The sequence below is a fragment of the Notolepis coatsorum genome (genome assembly GCF_963971535.1).
Source record: "Notolepis coatsorum genome assembly, chromosome: 4".
Classification (NCBI taxonomy): Eukaryota; Metazoa; Chordata; class Actinopteri; order Aulopiformes; family Paralepididae; genus Notolepis; species Notolepis coatsorum.
The window spans coordinates 111,078,316-111,098,599 of NC_140168.1; the positions used below are offsets into that span (position 1 = coordinate 111,078,316).

General features: G+C 47.5%; 1 protein-coding gene across 1 annotated transcript in view; it reads right to left on the reverse strand.

Annotated features, from left to right (window-relative positions):
* haus6 (HAUS augmin-like complex, subunit 6) overlaps positions 1-9,372 on the reverse strand; it is a 58,391-nt gene extending 49,019 nt beyond the window's left edge. Inside the window, exons 1-6 of the mRNA XM_084313711.1 lie at positions 9,110-9,372; positions 8,541-8,663; positions 8,108-8,203; positions 7,932-8,010; positions 3,587-3,719; positions 1,574-1,718 (exon numbers count right to left, since the gene is read on the reverse strand). Of these exons, the coding sequence (XP_084169837.1) occupies positions 1,574-1,718; positions 3,587-3,719; positions 7,932-8,010; positions 8,108-8,203; positions 8,541-8,659 (572 nt within the window). The 5' untranslated portion in view covers positions 8,660-8,663; positions 9,110-9,372. The remainder of the gene's footprint in view (positions 1-1,573; positions 1,719-3,586; positions 3,720-7,931; positions 8,011-8,107; positions 8,204-8,540; positions 8,664-9,109) is intronic.
* Positions 9,373-20,284: the final 10,912 nt, after the last annotated feature.

Genomic DNA, 20,284 nt, shown 5'->3' on the forward strand with positions numbered 1-20,284 from the left:
TGAATGTTACAGTCTGGTCTCTGGGTGTGATGGAGGAGTGATGCATGTTGAATGTTACAGTCTGGTCTCTGGATGTGATGGAGGAGTGATGCATGTTGAATGTTACAGTCTGGTCTCTGGGTGTGATGGAGGAGTGATGCATGTTGAATGTTACAGTCTGGTCTCTGGATGTGATGGAGGAGTGATGCATGTTGAATGTTACAGTCTGGTCTCTGGGTGTGATGGAGGAGTGATGCATGTTGAATGTTACAGTCTGGTCTCTGGGTGTGATGGAGGAGTGATGCATGTTGAATGTTACAGTCTGGTCTCTGGATGTGATGGAGGAGTGATGCATGTTGAATGTTACAGTCTGGTCTCTGGATGTGATGGAGTGATGCATGTTGAATGTTACAGTCTGGTCTCTGGGTGTGATGGAGGAGTGATGCATGTTGAATGTTACAGTCTGGTCTCTGGATGTGATGGAGGAGTGCGCTGCATGTTGAATGTTACAGTCTGGTCTCTGGGTGTGATGGAGGAGTGATGCATGTTGAATGTTACAGTCTGGTCTCTGGGTGTGATGGAGGAGTGATGCATGTTGAATGTTACAGTCTGGTCTCTGGGTGTGATGGAGGAGTGATGCATGTTGAATGTTACAGTCTGGTCTCTGGGTGTGATGGAGGAGTGATGCATGTTGAATGTTACAGTCTGGTCTCTGGGTGTGATGGAGGAGTGCGCTGCATGTTGAATGTTACAGTCTGGTCTCTGGGTGTGATGGAGGAGTGATGCATGTTGAATGTTACAGTCTGGTCTCTGGGTGTGATGGAGGAGTGATGCATGTTGAATGTTACAGTCTGGTCTCTGGGTGTGATGGAGGAGTGCGCTGCATGTTGAATGTTACAGTCTGGTCTCTGGATGTGATGGAGGAGTGTGCTGCATGTTGAACGCACAGTGCAGAGTTGCAATTCAACTGAATTTACATGAAATGGGGATGTTTTAACTAAATCATGCCACAAGACATAGTATTTTAGTATAGTATAAAGTATTTAGTACATTTTTACTAGGGATGCTCGATATTGGCTTTTTTACCGATACCGATATTCCGATATTGTCTAACTCTTAATTTCCGATACCGATATCAACCGATACCGATATATGCAGGGTTTCCCCCCCCCCCCAAAAACTGAATAATTTCAGGTAACTAATGATTTCACTGGATATATATATAACAAATATTGTTATTGTTTTTCTTTTTTTTTAAACCGATACCGATATTTTCCGATATCACATTTTACTGCCGATATCGGCAGATAAAATCGGTCGGCCGATAATATCGGACATCCCTAATTTTTACACATGCAAAAAAAATCCATAAGTGATGCCACTTATCGATTTCACGCAGTTATGGATACCGATAAGTGGTCTCAGCCTTAAAACATTTGGTCTCTTGATGAGCTTGAACACATGCAGTGTATCCCTAGGTAGGTGGTCCTAGAATTACACTCATGTACAAGAAAAAACACCAAGAATCTAAATAAATCATGAGCTCCCCAAAGATTATCCCTAAAGATGTGAGAATGTGCCCTGGGGTCCTTACTGGGCGCGTCTCTGGTACTCCTGAAGGGCGTGGTCCTGGTCCACTGCGGTCTTCACCAACCTGCTCTTGTTCAGGTGGAACCTGTGCGTGGCCATCAACACGGAGGAGGCAGGGCTCCCTGCAGCCTCAGGCACCCAGCTGCCATCTTAGACCCAGACAATACAACTCAGGATTAGGGTCGGGCATCGTTTGGATTTGAACGATTCCGGTTCAGATTCTCCATTTCGATTCCTGTTCTAAAAACGATTCTCGATTCTGATTCTTTGAGGTGCAGGTCAAAACAGGTCACACAGCTTTTTTTTTTTTTTTTTGAAAAATCTTTAATTTTTTTCATACTATTCACATTGTCAGTTCACTTGATACAGTTTAATTTGGTTGCTGTACTGTAACTAGGGTATTAATTAACAAAGTAAATATATATATATTTTTTTTTAAAGAATCGAAATTAAGAATCGAAATGCAAATATGTTACTTCCGGTTCCAGAACCGGAAGTTAGGAACCGGTTCCTATTAGAACCGGTTCTCGGTTCTACTCTTGATTCTAGACCGGTCTTCACAACTACTCAAACATTCATTTTACCTTAAGGCTCTTAAAAAGGTACACCAACATTATGGCAAATGTGCTTAAGCCTTACAGTCTTCTCCAGAGTCAGACAAGAAGATAGACCGTTTCCTCTCTCTCTCTGTGCATTCAGTAGAAAGCTATCTGGCTGTATGCTTAGCCTAGCTTCAAGCACAGATGAATGGTAGCGGATGCGTAGCCGCTAAGCATCCGCTTCCATTCATTGTGCTAAGCTAGGCTAAGCATGCAGCCAGATAGCTTTCTACTGAAGGCACAGAGAGGAAAAGTAGTATAGATCTTCTTACAGTTGGGACGGGCACAATTCTGACGGCTCATGACTATAGGGAGGTGTAGTGGTTACTTCCTGGTCTATAGGGAGGTGTAGTGGTTACTTCCTGGTCTATAGGGAAGTGTAGTGGTTACTTCCTGGTCTATAGGGAGGTGTAGTGGTTACTTCCTGGTCTATAGGGAGGTGTAGTGGTTACTTCCTGGTCTATAGGGAGGTGTAGTGGTTACTTCCTGGTTTATAGGGAGGTGTAGTGGTTACTTCCTGGTCTATAGGGAGGTGTTGTGGTTACTTCCTGGTCTATATGGAGGTGTAGTGGTTACTTCCTGGTTTATAGGGAGGTGTAGTGGTTACATCCTGGTTTATAGGGAGGTGTAGTGGTTACTTCCTGGTCTATAGGGAGGTGTAGTGGTTACTTCCTGGTTTATAGGGAGGTGTAGTGGTTACTTCCTGGTCTATAGGGAGGTGTAGTGGTTACTTCCTGGTCTATAGGGAGGTGTGGTGGTTACTTCCTGGTCTATAGGGAGGTGTAGAGGTTACTTCCTGGTCTATAGGGAGGTGTAGTGGTTACTTCCTGGTCTATAGGGAGGTGTGGTGGTTACTTCCTGGTCTATAGGGAGGTGTAGTGGTTACTTCCTGGTCTATAGGGAGGTGTGGTGGTTACTTCCTGGTCTATAGGGAGGTGTAGTGGTTACTTCCTGGTCTATAGGGAGGTGTAGTGGTTATGTAATTACTGTTTCCGGCCGGTCCACCCCACTTGAAATTGCAACGTATTTCCCCCATTGCCCATTTCTAAATGGTCTTGTTTAAAACAAATAAAGCATGAACATTTGCATGGTGTACCATTCTGTTGCGTATTCATCCACAATCTATAGCTCAACATGAAAATATTCGCAATTAATCGTAAGATAATTACGTCGAATTTTATTTCAACCAAAAATAATGTTAGTGATAGAAGGGAACTCATTTTGTGCAAAAAGGGAAAGCTTTCCAATGTTCATGAGGCAGAATTGTTACAATAGCCGATAATCCATTTTCCCAATGATGAATCCCTCTACGGGTGGACCTCGCGGGCGGTCCAAAGTGACGTCAGACTACACCTCCCTATTGGTCAGCTGTGGGGGACGGAAAACAAAGAGCAGGTGTTGTGAAAAGCAGGTCGTACCAACAGAGAACCTCTTCATGTCCTGCAGCATCACATGTTGGGCCAGATGAAGCATCAGAGAGGTGAACCTGGCGCCCCCTGGTGATTGGAACAAGGACGCCACCACGTTGGGAGCAGAACTGCCCTTTTCATCCTTAAAAGGTCACATGGCAAAAACAAAACGACAAGATAGTTGATGTTCAGGAAGAGGAAGATGTGCCACAAAACACAAAGACGTGCAGACAAACTGTAGTCGGGCCTAAAAACCAAGAGATTTGGCAAAGAAATCAAGGCGCACACACTGCTCTTTTAAAGCTACAGTGCGGAACCTTTGTCTCCACCTACTGCAGGGTTCCCACATACATTGCAAAATGTAACTCAAGGACTTAAGTACTTTTCCAAGCAATATTTTTCATTTTAATAAAAGGATACAATTCACTTTTAAATGCCATTTAAAAGTGTCAGGAGAGGGGCGGTGGTGTCAGGAGAACAGCCTCTCCCTGAATGTCAGCAAAACGAAAGAGATGATTGTGGATTTTAGGAGGTCGGGGGTCAGGGACTACAGCCCCCTCAGGATCGACAGGGCACCGGTCGAGAGAGTGAACAGTTTTAAGTACCTCGGAGTCCACATATCTGAGGACTTGACATGGACCACACACATTGACAGTGTTATCAAGAAGGCACGACAACGCCTCTACTTCCTTAGGTGCCCAAGGAAGTTCAAAGTGAGTCAGAAGATCCTCAAGAACTTCTACTCATGCACAATAGAGAGCATCCTGACTGGTAACATCACCTCCTGGTTTGGGAATAGCACCGCACAAGACCGTAGCAGACTACAGAGAGTGGCCCGTTCAGCCGAACGCACAATCGGAGGTGGGCTTCCCACTCTCCAAGACATTTATAACAAGCGTTGCAGGGCCAAGGCTAAGGGGGCTTTCACACTAGCCATTCGGGGTCGAATCAGAGCGCGATCGCACCAAAATAGGGTGTGATGAGAACACTCCCCCCCCCCCCCCCCCCCCCGGGGACGCTTCGCTCCAAACCTGGACCGCTGGAATAGGTGGTCTCGGGTGCGAACCAGCATCCCCGACGACGGAGCGGGGCGTGGTGTGCAAGCTTACTGTAATGCTTTCATGCTTGCTTGAATTTTGGGCAGATAAAAACATACAGCAACAACTGGACAATAACCACAAAAACGATATTTATGGGCACTTTGGCGAGTTCAGACCTCAACCAAACAAGCATGTTGAGCCTCACGGCTCAGTGGATGAAAACTTCTAGATGAAGCCACGTTACAAGCCCAAGACTTCCCTGGCTCGCATTAGGCCTGGCAATTTATATGTCTATACATTGGTTTCTTGTTCGAATGCATTTATTTCTATAGACCAGTGGTGCCCAACCAGTCGGCCGCGATCGACCAGTAGATTGCAGGCTGATTTTCAAGTAGACCGCGAGATTATTTTTATATAACATTGAGTATGTTGTCATGTCGCGGCTGAGATGAGACTTGCTTTAGTGCAGAGCTTTCCTCTCATTTCATTATAGACACAGACCAGCGCGGACCTTCAATGACATGCAATATAATTGACGCGAGCAATGGGCTAACGTCAGCTGCTAACTATCCAATAACTAGGCTAAGCTAACTAGCGTTAGCCGCTAACCCTGGAAAACGCTCAAAGCGGACTCCACGACACCAGTTCCATTCGTGAGAAAAGGGGGTGGGTTATATTGACAAGGCTTGACAACAGAGGTTTCAAAGATAACTTCATATTTATTGGTTATTCGTTTCTTTATATCGGGCATCCAGTTTCCATCACTGTGTGTTCAACTGTGTTGAATTGTGTTGACGTTCGAGTGTGACATCCTCGCCTACGGCAGCTTACACGCTCAAAGCGCAAACCGTAAACAATTACCCGGAGCGAACCCAAGACTGCAGTGTGTACACAAACCAGAGGGGGGAGTTCGCACTCAAAGACTGAGCGAGGACGGAGCGGAGCACCCGTTCCTAATGAGAAAGCCCCCTAAGGGCCCGCGTCTATTTCTGACCGCACGCATCTGTTTTCAATGTATTCCAATGGGGAGGGAGCGCATGCGGCCGCCTCTAGGAAGTGCGCTGCCGTCGGCTTCTTTTCTCAGCTTTTTTGTGCGGCCGAAAGTTGAAACTTTCTCAACTTTCAGAGCGATGCGCTGGGCTCATTTTCAGACAACCAATCACAGCCATTCATCTACCACTCTGTTTGTAACCTGACACCGGAGCTGCCTGCCTGTCTGGCTGTCTCCCACAGACCATCGAGATTCGCGACAAAACTAATAATAATAACTACACGAATACACTACTAAAAAGCTAATAAAAAGCAAAGGGCGAACTGTGGTGTCAGGCAATAACTATATATATAATTAATATACAATAAAGTTATTCAAATATGCTATAATATGTGCAAAACCGCGGCATGGCTGTAGATTTCTCTCTGTCATCTACAAGATGCGCTGCATGCCAGCGCTGCTGGCGCACTCCCAGCATGTTTCACGGAGAAATATGCGCTAGGTGGACGCGGGCCCCAAGAGAATAATCAAAGACTCTAGTCACCCAAACAACTGCCTCTTTGAAATGCTGCGGTCAGGCAAGCGCTACCGGAGTCTCATGGCCGGTACAGAGAGACTCAGAAGGAGCTTCTATCCCCAGGCCATCAGGATGCTCAATGACAATGACACTATGTAACAACCCATCGAATACACTCACAGCACACACATCCACACTCACTTTAAACAAACACTCACTCACTTTAGACACTTTATATGTATCTATTATTAAAGAGATTTGCACTACATTCATACCTCATTTGCACCCTACCCTAAGTTTTGTAGCTCATCTCATTTCTGCATTGTACCTCACTTGTTACTCATTTTACTCTGTATTGTATATTGACTGAACATTCCTTTACTTTTCTTTACTGTATGTAGCACACTCTCAGGGGCTCATACAGAAACAAGCATTTCATCATAAAGTATTCTGTATTTTGTTGTGACAAATAAACAAACTTGAAAACTATGGTATGGTATGGTTGGGTTTGTCTCCATTAGCCATGTTCTGCATGGCTGGGGCTACAGTAGCTATGGTCTAGTATGGTTGGGTTTGGGTCTCCATTTACCATGTTCAGCATGGCTGGGGCTAGCTATGGTCTAGTATGGTTGGGTTTGTGTCTCCATTAGCCATGTTCTGCATGGCTGGGGCTAGCTATGGTCTAGTATGGTTGGGTTTGTGACTCCATTAGCCATGTTCTGCATGGCTGGGGCTAGCTATGGTCTAGTATGGTTGGGTTTGTGTCTCCATTAGCCATGTTCAGCATGGCTGGGGCTAGCTATGGTCTAGTATGGTTGGGTTTGTGTCTCCATTAGCCATGTTCTGCATGGCTGGGGCTAGCTATGGTCTAGTATGGTTGGGTTTGTGTCTCCATTAGCCATGTTCTGCATGGCTGGGGCTAGCTATGGTCTAGTATGGTTGGGTTTGTGTCTCCATTAGCCATGTTCTGCATGGCTGGGGCTAGCTATGGTCTAGTATGGTTGGGTTTGTGTCTCCATTTACCATGTTCAGCATGGCTGGGGCTAGCTATGGTCTAGTATGGTTGGGTTTGTGTCTCCATTAGCCATGTTCTGCATGGCTGGGGCTAGCTATGGTCTAGTATGGTTGGGTTTGTGACTCCATTAGCCATGTTCTGCATGGCTGGGGCTAGCTATGGTCTAGTATGGTTGGGTTTGTGTCTCCATTAGCCATGTTCTGCATGGCTGGGGCTAGCTATGGTCTAGTATGGTTGGGTTTGTGTCTCCATTAGCCATGTTCAGCATGGCTGGGGCTAGCTATGGTCTAGTATGGTTGGGTTTGTGTCTCCATTAGCCATGTTCTGCATGGCTGGGGCTAGCTATGGTCTAGTATGGTTGGGTTTGTGTCTCCATTAGCCATGTTCTGCATGGCTGGGGCTAGCTATGGTCTAGTATGGTTGGGTTTGTGTCTCCATTAGCCATGTTCTGCATGGCTGGGGCTAGCTATGGTCTAGTATGGTTGGGTTTGTGTCTCCATTAGCCATGTTCTGCATGGCTGGGGCTAGCTATGGTCTAGTATGGTTGGGTTTGTGTCTCCATTAGCCATGTTCTGCATGGCTGGGGCTAGCTATGGTCTAGTATGGTTGAGTTTGTGTCTCCATTAGCCATGTTCAGCATGGCTGGGGCTAGCTATGGTCTAGTATGGAATGGTAATAATGGTTGGGTTTGTGACTTTGTGTCTCCATTGTGTTTCTTGTAAACTCTCTGGTTGCCAGGCAAACCCCGACTAGTGGAGACATGGCAATGATCTCCCAAGTGATATTCTTACCATTATTTCCCGCAACCATGCACAGGTGACTTTCCGGAACTCTGCGTTCATTTTGTAATCCAAAACAGGCCAGCAATGTCTAAACATGAGCACAGACATTTTATTTAGGCAATGATATCCAAATCATGTGGGAAAATAAGTTGGCAACAACCGAGCGCCGGTACTACTGATCTTACCTGTATGCATCACAGAAGCGTGTATGGTTCAGTTTCTCCAACAAGAAATGTGTTACAATGTGGAACGCATCCTTGTTTGGTATGTCAAACATGTTCCTGTTGGGCAGAAAAGAACAGGCAGGCTTATTATGAGATAAAAGATAAAAGTCAGGTTTGTCAGATCCAGGAGGGGAGTGAGACTGCAGATGAAACAGCTTGACCTAGCATGTGAATGAATGAATGAAAACTTTATTTAAAACAGATTGCAGAATGGGTACAAATACAATACAATACGGCTCAATACATCAGGGTCCCCCCATTTTCAATCCAAGTTGTTGTGTGACAGAAGAACTGTCAACTACTTTAGAGACTAACAAAACAAAGTCAGCTGCCTGACACCAGTTGTTTCGTTTCAGACTTTAAAAAACAAACGGTATATAAAGAAGACACTCACGTTCCCAGAGTGAGGTGCTTCACGTTGGTCTTCAAGGTGTCAGACTGGAAGCCCAGAGCCAGCAGAGACCTCCACAGGAGCGATCCATTCACCTTCTGCAGCAACACTGGGTTTGCCATCATGCTTTGATGGATTGATTGAATGAATGAAAACTTTATTTAACAGATTGCAGAATGGGTACAATACAGTACGGCTCAATACACACAATTGTTAAGGGGATGCAGACCAGAGAAAGACGTTTGTCTTGTTTACATCAGGGTCCCCCATTTTCAATTCATATTGACATTTATGACATACACAACATATATGACATTACAACATATATGACATTTATGGCATAGGGACATACATGACATACAGGTATTTAGTTTGAGTCGACACCTCACACAGTGACATATACGATATGCAAATATACAGTACTGTTACCCATAGATCCTGACAGAGTATATATGATGGGGAGGGGACTGTACATTAGGAGGGGTGGGAGAGCTTTGATGGATTGATTAGCTAATCTTACTCGAAAAAGAAAATAAAAGTTATCCAGTTAGCTTTCCCGATCGCACACCTACCTCCTCGACGGGTTTGGTTGAGAGAAGCAGGTTAATAACGTGACAACAACAGGCAGCAGCACCTTTAGCTTTCGAACTAGTTTGGAGTTTGTCGTCAACAACACCACCGCTGGAATAATAAACCGAAGACTTGCTTTTATTAAAGAAACAGCGAGCTTCCGTTTAAAGTGAGCGTTAGCCGAATAACTAGATACATGATGTAACTTAAGTACGGACGTTAATTGTAATAAACACCGAGGTTTGGGAGACTTGCAGTGTTTCTCTCGAACCGCCAATTTCTTTCAACGGAGACCGAGGGAAACTATAAAAGAAGGAAGGGGCTGTTACGTCAGATTACCGTCAGAATGTCTCGAAGACACCCTGACGTCACGAGACCGCCGCCATCTTGGTACTGGGGGAAACAAACGGATGATTGATTGATTGATTGATTGAAAACTTTATTAACAGATTGCAGAATGGGTACAATACAGTACAGCTCAATACACACAATTGTTAAGGGGATGCAGACCAGAGAAAGACTTTCGTCTTGTTTCCACCAGGGTCCCCCATTTTCAATTCATCAGGACATATATGACATACATGACATACAGATAGTCAGTACTGCTACATCTATACATTTATGACATACCAGATTTGCAAATACAGTACTGTTTGTGATACAGAAGGAGTCAAGAAAAGGGAGTATATACATTTGACGTAGAAACTGTACATTGGAGGAGGTTGGGTGGGGGGGGTTGGGTACACTGGGATATTGACAACCATACTGGGTAATTTACATTGGAGGTGGTTGGGGGGGGGGGGGGGGGGCACACTGTATAAGCAAGCAAAACTGTACATTGAGGGGGGGGAGACTCTGTACAAACAAACAAAATTGTACATTGGACTATTGACAACCATACTAGGTAAATGACTGTACATTGGAGGGGGTTGGGTTAGGATATTTACAGGGGCCAGTGTTGAATTGCAGTCTCCCGTAGGTGTCTCTTGAGAGAGGTTTTGAAAGTGGGTAGTGATCCACATTCCTTTACAGCTTTGGGTAGGGCGTTCCACATTGATGTGGCATAATTGCGAAACGTGTTTAGTCCCTTATTTGAGCCGAATCTGGGTTTAACATGATTTGTGGAGCTCCCTCTGGTGTTGTGATCGTGGTATTCACTGACCTTTGGGAAGTATTTTGCCATGTACATGGGTACCTTGGTCGTGTAGTGTATCTTGTAGACCAGGCCCATTGCAAGTTGCTGTACTCTGTCATCTACTCTAAGCCATCCTAGGTTGTCAAAGTGGGCAGGGGTGAGGTGGGTTCTAGGAGTAAGGTCAAGCAGTAGTCTGACCAGTTTGTTTTGAGATGTTTGTAATTTTGTTTTTAGCGCCTTTGAGGTGCTTTGGTACCATGAGGTGCAAGCATAGTCGTAGTACCCCTGAATGAGTGCTCCTGCCAGAGTCTTCAGGGTATTCTTGTTTACCAGAGAGGAGATCCGGTACAAGAATCGAGTTCGTTGGTTGACTTTTTTTATTACATTGGATGCCATTTTGTCACAGGAGAGATTAGCCTCTAGGATGGAACCCAGGTAGGTAATTTCATCTTTCCTTGTGACAATATTGTCACCCACTGTAACTGAGAAGCCGTCGGTCTTGCTGAGTTTGTTATTTGAACCGAAGAGAATGGACTCTGTTTTGCCCATGTGTAATGATAGTTTGTTATCAGCGAGCCATATGCAGATTCTGCCTAGTTCCGAGCTGAGGGTTTTTTCAACCTGTAACTTGTTCTTGTCAGAGACCAGCAGGGCTGAGTCGTCCGCAAACAGGAACAAGTTGCAGTCACAAGCTGACGACATGTCATTTGCATAAATTAGGAACAGTAGCGGTCCTAGTATGCTTCCTTGTGGAACACCACAGCTCACTGTGAGGGGGGGGGATAGGGTACCGTTTACCTCCACCATCTGTTCCCTCCCCTCAAGGTAGGATTGCATCCAGCTCACTGATAGACTATCAAAACCAATTGCTTTTAGCTTGTCAATCAGAATGGAGTGATTGACCGTGTCAAAGGCCTTTTGTAGGTCCAGCATGACCATGCCGCAGTATTTGCCTGCGTCCACCTCTTGTTTGATGTGGTCATTCAAATAGAGAAGGCATGTGTCAGTGGAGTGGGATGTTCTGAAGCCAGATTGGAATTCGTAGATTAGATTTTTTTCCGCTAGGTACTTTTCGACCTGTTCGTAGACTATTTTTTCCATGACTTTCGAGATGGAGGTGAGAATAGAAACAGGGCGGTAGTTGCCTGGGTCTAATTTGCTGCCCTTTTTGTGCAGAGGGGTCACCCTCGCAATTTTGAAGTCCTTGGGGACGTGTCCCTGTTTTATGGAGAGGTTTATTATGTGTGTGATGATTGGGGTGATGGCGGCTGCTGAGTCTCTGAGGAATTTGGAGGGGATGTTGTCATGGCCAGTGGCCTTGTTAGGTTGGAGGGCGCTCAGTTTATTGAGTACCTCATCTGTTGTTACCATTTCCAGCTTGAAGTCGTCCTTGCGGACCCCTAGGTTTTTGTAGTAAGCTACTATGTGTTCTACCCCATAAAGCCCTGAGTGGGAGGGTAGTTTGTTTACCAGTGTTGTGGCTATGTTTGTGAAGAAAATGTTTAAGTAATTGGCTACATCCACGATTGATTGATTGAATTGATTGAAAAGTTTATTAACAGATTGCAGAATGGGTACAGTACAGTACAGCTCAATACATACAATTGTTAAGGGGATGCAGACCAGAGAAAGACTTTCGTCTTGTTTACATCAGGGTCCCCCATTTTCAATTCATCATAACATATATGACATACATGACATACAGATAGACAGTACTGCTATATCTATACATTTATGACATATCAGATTTGCAAATACAGTACTGTTTGTGATACAAAAGTGTCCAGAAAAGGAGTGTATATACATTTGGCGTAGAAACTGTACATTGGAGGAGGTTGGTTGGGTGGGGTGGGGTTGGGTGGGTTGGGTGAGGGCTGTACATTGGAGGTGGGGGGGGGGGGTTGGGTAGGGGACACACACACACATTTTACACTGTACATTGGAATATTGACAAAGCCTTACTTGGTAATTTACTGTACAACTAGGTTAGGACATTTGTAGGGGCCAGTTTCGAATTGCAGTCTCACGTAGGTGTTTTTTGAGAGTGTTTTTGAAGGTGGGTAGTGATTCACATTCCTTTACAGCTTTAGGCAGGGCGTTCCACATTGATGTGGCATAATTGCGAAACGTGTTTAGTCCCTTGTTTGAGCCGAATCTGGGTTTTACATGATTTGTGGAGCTCCCTCTGGTGTTGTGATCGTGGTATTCACTGACCTTTGGGAAGTATTTTGACATGTACATGGGTACCTTGGTCGCGTAGTGTATCTTGTAGACCAGGCCCATTGCAAGTTGCTGTACTCTGTCGTCTACTCTAAGCCATCCTAGGTTGTCAAAGTGGGCAGGGGTGAGGTGGGTTCTAGGAGTTAGGTCAAGCAGTAGTCTGACTAGCTTGTTTTGAGATGTTTGTAATTTGTTTTTTAGTGCCTTTGAGGTGCTTTGGTACCATGAGGTGCAAGCATAGTCGTAGTACCCTTGAATGAGTGCTCCTGCCAGAGTCTTCAGGGTATTCTTGTTTACCAGAGAGGAGATCCGGTACAAGAATCGCGTTCGTTGGTTGACTTTTTTTATTACATTGGATGCCATTTTGTCACAGGAAAGATTAGCCTCTAGGATGGAACCCAGGTAGGTAATTTCATCTTTCCTTGTTGTTAGATATTTAGTATCCCTTCATTTAAGAACGACTCAGTATTTAAACAATAGTCTTTTATTGTATCTTCTGTTCTCGTGCTTCAGCACGCCGCTTGCTCTCAGTCTGCAAACTCTGGAGTGCACGCACAGCGTCAGCTCCAATGACGTCACCACGTAACAGCGTGGTACGTCCATACACAACATCCCCTCCTTACTAGGACATAAACTCTAAGGTCCCATACAGAAATGTGTGTGAATTCAATTACTTTCTTTTTTCACTTACAGGATACCCTTCAATTCTGTTACCTGTTATCAAAAATAAACAAAGGTTCACCATGAACAAAACTCCACCTTTCAATTAGTGAATGCATGTAAGTATCATTGAGCATGAATAATAATACATAATACATAACAATATCTGGCACCCACTCTTTTTTTTTTTTTTTTTTTTGTGCCAGACAGGCTCATTTCACTTAATGACAAAATCCATCAATCTCTGAGGCATTTTGGTCTGTCTGTGGGGTCTCTCATACCTAGCCATAGGCGGTGTGGCTTTGGGTGTGGACACCCTAGTGTGAGTCTCTGCTTCGGACTCTGTGTCAGGTGTGTTTTCCTTCTCCTCACCCTCAGTCCATGTTAATCGAGTCTTGCTGGACGATTGTGGAGCAGGATCCTCTGTGTAGTACCTCTTGACGAACGTAGTGTTCCTGGAATAGGTCGCTCCACTTGGTGATTGGACAACCACATTGTTCCCATCTCTACTGATGACCTTGTGTGGTGTCTTGTCAAAGGCTGTTGTAAACTTGTCTGTTTTGTCTTGTTTGAGTAAGACTTGGTCTCCCACTGATACATCAGAGTATTTTGCTCTGTTCTTGTTGTCAGTGTACAGTTTTGACTTTCCTTTTCTCTCGGCGTCAGTGTCTCTGACCTCCAGGTCTCTTTGTGGTGTCATGATGTCCGGGAGCTTTCCTCTGATCTTTCTCTTGAACAGGAGCTCTGCAGGACTTTTCCCTGTTGTGGAGTGATCAATAGACCGGTAGATGGTCACATACTTGCGTAGCTCCTTCTTCCAGTCCAGCCCCTCAGACTGTGCGATGCGAATCCTCTTCATCAGTGAAGCGTTTTGTCTCTCCACCTCCCCATTGGCTTGTGCCCACTTGGGTGTGGTTTTCACATGCTCAATTCCATTCTCCTGGCAGAATGCTTGAAACTGGGCAGACATATACTGTGGTCCACAGTCTGACCGTATGGAAATCGGTAGTCCATGTCTGCTGAAGATATTCTCCAGGCTGTTAATGACCTTTTCAGCAGTGGTCGACTGCAGGATATCATACTCGTAGTACCGGCTGTAGTAGTCTATTACAACTAATATCGAGTGTCCTGTCGGTAATGGACCAAGTAGGTCAGTGGCTAAGTCCTGCCACGGCCCATCTGGAAGTGTTGTAGGTCTCAAGGGTTCAGGCACATCAGGCCTCGACACTATTTGGCATCCGTGACATGACCTCACATACTTCTCAGCTGCCTTATCTATACCTGGCCACCACACTTTACTCCTGAGGTGCTGCTTCGTACCAACAATCCCCAAGTGTCCCTCATGAGCCAACTCCAGGGCTCTGTCTCTGAGTGTGTGTGGCAGTACAATGCGTGTCCCTCTCAACACCAACTGTCCAATTATACACTGTAACTGAGGGGTACAATTCCCTGACTGTATTAATCAAGTATTGATATCATTAAATCACTACCGTCTTGTACATTACTGGCCAATACCGTACAAAGGTATATTAGATGACAACACTTCCACAATAACAGGTTTCCACTCAAATACTCATTTAGAATATTTATTACATCAAAATAGTATTACATTATATACTTTGTTCACTTTAGATGCGCTTATAAGGCAAAGAATGTGCAGGCAAATCAATAATGGATATTAAGTAATTAGATCTAGGGATATTCTGGGAAGGGGGGGTGTACTACCGGTTGTAAGCCAGCAGGGGGGGGCAATGCTCTATGAAAGTCAATGGTCCACGGAGGCGATATCACCCTTGTGTCAGCGGGGAATGCAGCCTGGTCCCAGGGTGCGTGCCGCGTAGGTGAAAGCCGTGGAGTCTCTGGTACGACAGAGACGGGCTTGAGTGATGGTCTCACGGGCAGGTGTGGATCCCACAGTAGCGGGGTAGACGGTTCTCTGTTCCAGCAGCTTGGTCAAAGCAATGAAGAATAATAATCCTTGCCGGAAAGTGGCACTGCTGGCGGGGTGTAAATCCTCCGTGGTGCGCGGTAGTGCACGGTTGAACTTGACGTTACTACTATCCTATTAGCACGCGGAATAAGTGCTCTATGTAGACGCACAATTACTCACTTCACGTGGTCTTTGACTCGTAATGAAGGTTTACTAATAAATAGCGAACGATACATTGAACAAATGTATTAGGATAACACGAGACTCTATCTTGGGGCAATGCGAGCCCTGCTCTGCCCACGTTGCGTAGTGGGTGAGACGTTGCTTGGATAACTGGAACTGAACGAGACTGAACGGGACAAAGGACTAAGAGGGTTCTACATTTCTTGCGCCCTATTTATATGCGCTGTGAACAAATAGTACCATTCGTATTTCGCCAGCCGTATTCATGGGCAGAAGCTGGGCATGTACAGACATATCTCGTCGGTACCTTTGAAGTCAGCTCTAGGGGGTAAGGCACTGGCGCCAGGGGATCGCTTCCAATAGGAGAACGAATATTATGGTCTGTCCTGTAGACTAAAGGGATATTCCGTATATATGTACAAAGAATATACAAGGGATATCAAACGATATACAAATATTATACATGGGATCTCGGGCAATAAATATATATATTCGGTTTAATCGGACCCTTTGTAACAGCCGCCCCCTAATTAGTCCCACCTAATTAGCTAAGCAGAGACAGATTAACCGCACTGTCCACTACTCAATGTCTGTGAGGGGTCGGGCAGTTCACAAAGTCAGGGGTCATGGTCGTCATTAGGCGAGTCGGGGAGCCTTGGCGACTCTATCAGCCTCGCCACGGGTCGGTTGTAGATCCGCCCTTGGCCGAGCACTTCTGCCACTCTGACCTTTCCGTCGGCACCAGTGGTCACTTTGCTTACGCGGCCGGCCGGCCACGCAGCTCGGGGTGGTGACTGATCTATGGTCATGACGACTGGACGGGATGAAGGGGGGCTTAGGAGGAAGCGGGCCTGAGACTGCTTTGATCTGTGCTTGGCTGTGCTTTCTCCTCCTCCGTCCGTTTCTCTTGTTCGCTCTGTACCCCGTGTGAGGAGGGGCCGGTCCCGGGGTGCTGGGTTCGAGGTCAGCTACGTCTGAAGCGCAGCTGAGGGGGTGGAGTTCCGAACTCCCTCTGGTACCCACGGTTCTCTCACGGGCCTCTCGCTTAATGCTGTACGGGGGAGAGGCCGGTGTCTTCTTCTGTCGCTCTGGAGTGGAGGCAGCTAGTGGCTGCTGTTCGGTTGAGAGATTTAGCGAGGGGGCCTTGTAGTGTCCACCCTAGGCGGGTCTCGACTGCTGCAGGACAGCCTCGGGTTCCGGTATGGACCCGGTCTATCGGGACGATGAGGTCTGCATGGTCGGAGCCTATCAGCAGGGTCGGGGTGGCGCCGTCTATGAGCGGGATAGGTAGTTGACGCAGGTGCACGTATTTATCCATCAGCTGTGGGATGGGGTAGGTGTACTGTGATAGTCCTATTTCTTGGCTGGTGAAAGCATTTGTAATCCTATACCGTCGCTCTGGCTGCCCGCTTGCTGCGATAGTGAAGGAGACATTCTCGCCCTTTATCGTCTTTAAATCTCTTCTTATTGTCCGAATCGTCATTTGGTTCTCGCTCCCCCGCAGTCCCAGCTGGGCCGCAGCGGACGCGAGCAGAAGGGTCTTCTCTGACCCGTCATCAAGGACGGCGTAAGTGTCCATGACTTTGTCCTCGTGGCTCAGGAGCACCCCGACCACTTTGAGGAGCACACGGGGGGTCCCGCTATGCTGGGGGTCTATGTGGAGCACTCCTGTCTCGGGTGGTGACGTAGACTCTATATGGTGCGAGTCGCACCGGGACTCCCAGTGTCTGCCGCGGCAGTCGGGACACCAGGGAGCGGTCTGGTGGAACTTTGGTTCTGGTGCCACCGCCTCGGCATGGTACAGTACCGCGACGGGCCCACTCGGTTGTCCTGGCTGACGCTTGTTGATGTCATGCAGGACCTCCAGGTGGGTGCCACCGCACCTGCTGCACTTCTTTTTCAAGCGGCACTCAGCTGCTAGGTGGCTGCGCGCGCAGCGGAAGCAGCGGCGGTGGTCCTTGACCCACTGGCTCACATCATCCGTGGTCAGCTTCTTGAAATCTTCGCACTGATAGAGCCGATGTTCTCCCTCACAGTACTGGCACTCAATCTTCCACTGGTCCTCTTTCGTCGAGGGGGTGTTGTGGTTCTGGTGCTGCGGTACTGATTCGGCTTGGTGCATAACAGTCACCGATCTTCTTCCATCGTTTATTCTCCTGGGTCCCTCTCTGGAGCTTGGCGTGCTCCGCCCGAACGTATCCAGTCGTAAGCTGCTGACCTCTCTCGCCAGGAAGTCGGCTAGATCAAGGAGGGATGGTTCGGGGCCGTTAGGATCCCGGTGGTCTTTCTGCCGCCTAAAACGCTCTTGTCTTGCGGGTGGCAGCTTCTCTAAAATCCTCTCGACGTTAGAGTTGGCGTATAGCTCATGCATGCCCTTTTCCCGTTGCGCTCCCAGCATCCCTACCAGGGACTGTACTTTTATAGACAGGTCGTCTAGTGAGCGATTGTCTGTTGCTGGGGGTAAGCGGTCAATATGCCTTATCTCTTCTATTACGTAATCCCATATACGTCCATATCTCTGGTCCAGCGCTGCTAGAGCCGCGGTGTATGGGGTCGTAGAGGTGGCATAGGCTAGCGCTATATTGTGCGCTCGGGGGACTTTCAGGTGCTGCAGTAATATGGCATACTTGTGGCGTTCATCAGCGACATCCACCATCATTGTCTCTAAGCACATCCGGAGCTCCGTATACTGTGCTCGATTCTCATGGGTGAAGTCTTGAAACGTCGGTGTGCCAATGTATGATGTCATGGATGACTGGCACATCGGTGAGCGTTGGGGGAGAGGCCTCCTAGGCGAGTCTCCTCTTGCGTGTCGTCTTGGGCTGGTACTTGGTGGGTACCGAAGGTCGGGTACCCAGGTGCTGTTCCTCGGGGCTGGCGGTGCGTCAAACTCACCCGTGAGTTGAGTTGGGGGTTTGTAGCGCAGGGCCTCGGGGCTGACTTCTGGGCTGTACTGGACCTCCTGGTCCTGAGTACGTTGCTGCTGGTCGGGGCTGTACTGGGCCTCCTGGGCCAGAGCACGTTGCTGCTGGTCGGCTTGACACTCCTCCTCCTCCTCCTCCTCTCCCTCTGCTAGGACCTGGAGTCTTCTGTTCAGTCTCTCGGCGTGGTCCGGTTCTTCCCGGTTGCTGGGTCTCGTATGGACCGGCCGGGGAGGGGGTTCGGAGACGTGGACAGGATCCTCCTGTAGGCGGGGTCCCGGGTCGCTTCGTCGGGTAGGGGAATGTGTCCTAGACCCATGTCTTGACGATCTCTGGGAGCTCCGTGCGGAGTGAGGGGGTGTCGCCATGGCAACCAGTTTGTCCATCAGCTCCGCCTGCAGCCGGTCACGCTCTGCCTCGCGCCGGGCATGGGCTGCGTCGCGCGCGTCTTCGCGCTGGGCATTGGCGATGTCGCGCTGCGCATTGGCGCTGGCCTGGGCAGCGTTGCGCTGTGCGTTGGCGACGTCGCGCTGGGCATTGGCGCTGGCATGGGCAGCGTGGAGCTGTGCATTTGCGACGCGGCGCGGCTTCTCTCAATGTTCTCTTTTGTCTGGAGGCGTCTGGTCTCCAGCCTTATTCTGTCGTCTTCACTCCTTTGTTGCGCCTGGAAGCGCTCTCGCTCGCCTGTGAAATGTTCGCGCTCGCACGTCTGTTGCGCTTGAAGTCGATCGCGTTCGGTGGAGGCTGCCAGGGTGGCGATGAGTGCCTGCGCCAGCATCTTGTCCGCCTCGCTGGGGGAAGACGCCATTCGGGGCGATCGGCTCCCGGCAGTACTTGTTGGAGACCCGTTCTCCTGTTGCGTACCGAGGAGATCCATCCCCTGGGTGCGCGTCTCTTTAGGGTTGTCTTCCTCCCGGACCTGATCGGGGACTATTTCTTCGGTATTGTCTGGGGGTAAAGTTGTGTCAGTTCCCTCCTGGTCCCCACCGTGAGCTTGGTCAGTTACATTAGCACCCACTAGGGCCTCTGTGGTCGGGGTAACCTGGTTGTTAAGGTCAGACATAATTTTACTTTCTACTTTTTCCGCGTTTAACTTCCCTTTAAAGCTAGGTATTGGACTGACAGAGTATGCCTCTAGATAGGGAGGTGGCTGCCGTCTGCGCTGCGGGCGATCTAGCTTAGGAGAACCGTTTGTGGAGTGTTCGTCATCGGCCATGTCAATATTAATATTATATTAATATTACGCTAATTATTCTCCGGCTATCGAAGGACCAATTGTAACTGAGGGGTACAATTCCCTGACTGTATTAATCAAGTATTGATATCATTAAATCACTACCGTCTTGTACATTACTGGCCAATACCGTACAAAGGTATATTAGATGACAACACTTCCACAATAACAGGTTTCCACTCAAATACTCATTTAGAATATTTATTACATCAAAATAGTATTACATTATATACTTTGTTCACTTTAGATGCGCTTATAAGGCAAAGAATGTGCAGGCAAATCAATAATGGATATTAAGTAATTAGATCTAGGGATATTCTGGGAAGGGGGGGTGTACTACCGGTTGTAAGCCAGCAGGGGGGGGGCAATGCTCTATGAAAGTCAATGGTCCACGGAGGCGATATCACCCTTGTGTCAGCGGGGAATGCAGCCTGGTCCCAGGGTGCGTGCCGCGTAGGTGAAAGCCGTGGAGTCTCTGGTACGACAGAGACGGGCTTGAGTGATGGTCTCACGGGCAGGTGTAGATCCCACAGTAGCGGGGTAGACGGTTCTCTGTTCCAGCAGCTTGGTCAAAGCAATGAAGAATAATAATCCTTGCCGGAAAGTGGCACTGCTGGCGGGGTGTAAATCCTCCGTGGTGCGCGGTAGTGCACGGTTGAACTTGACGTTACTACTATCCTATTAGCACGCGGAATAAGTGCTCTATGTAGACGCACAATTACTCACTTCACGTGGTCTTTGACTCGTAATGAAGGTTTACTAATAAATAGCGAACGATACATTGAACAAATGTATTAGGATAACACGAGACTCTATCTTGGGGCAATGCGAGCCCTGCTCTGCCCACGTTGCGTAGTGGGTGAGACGTTGCTTGGATAACTGGAACTGAACGAG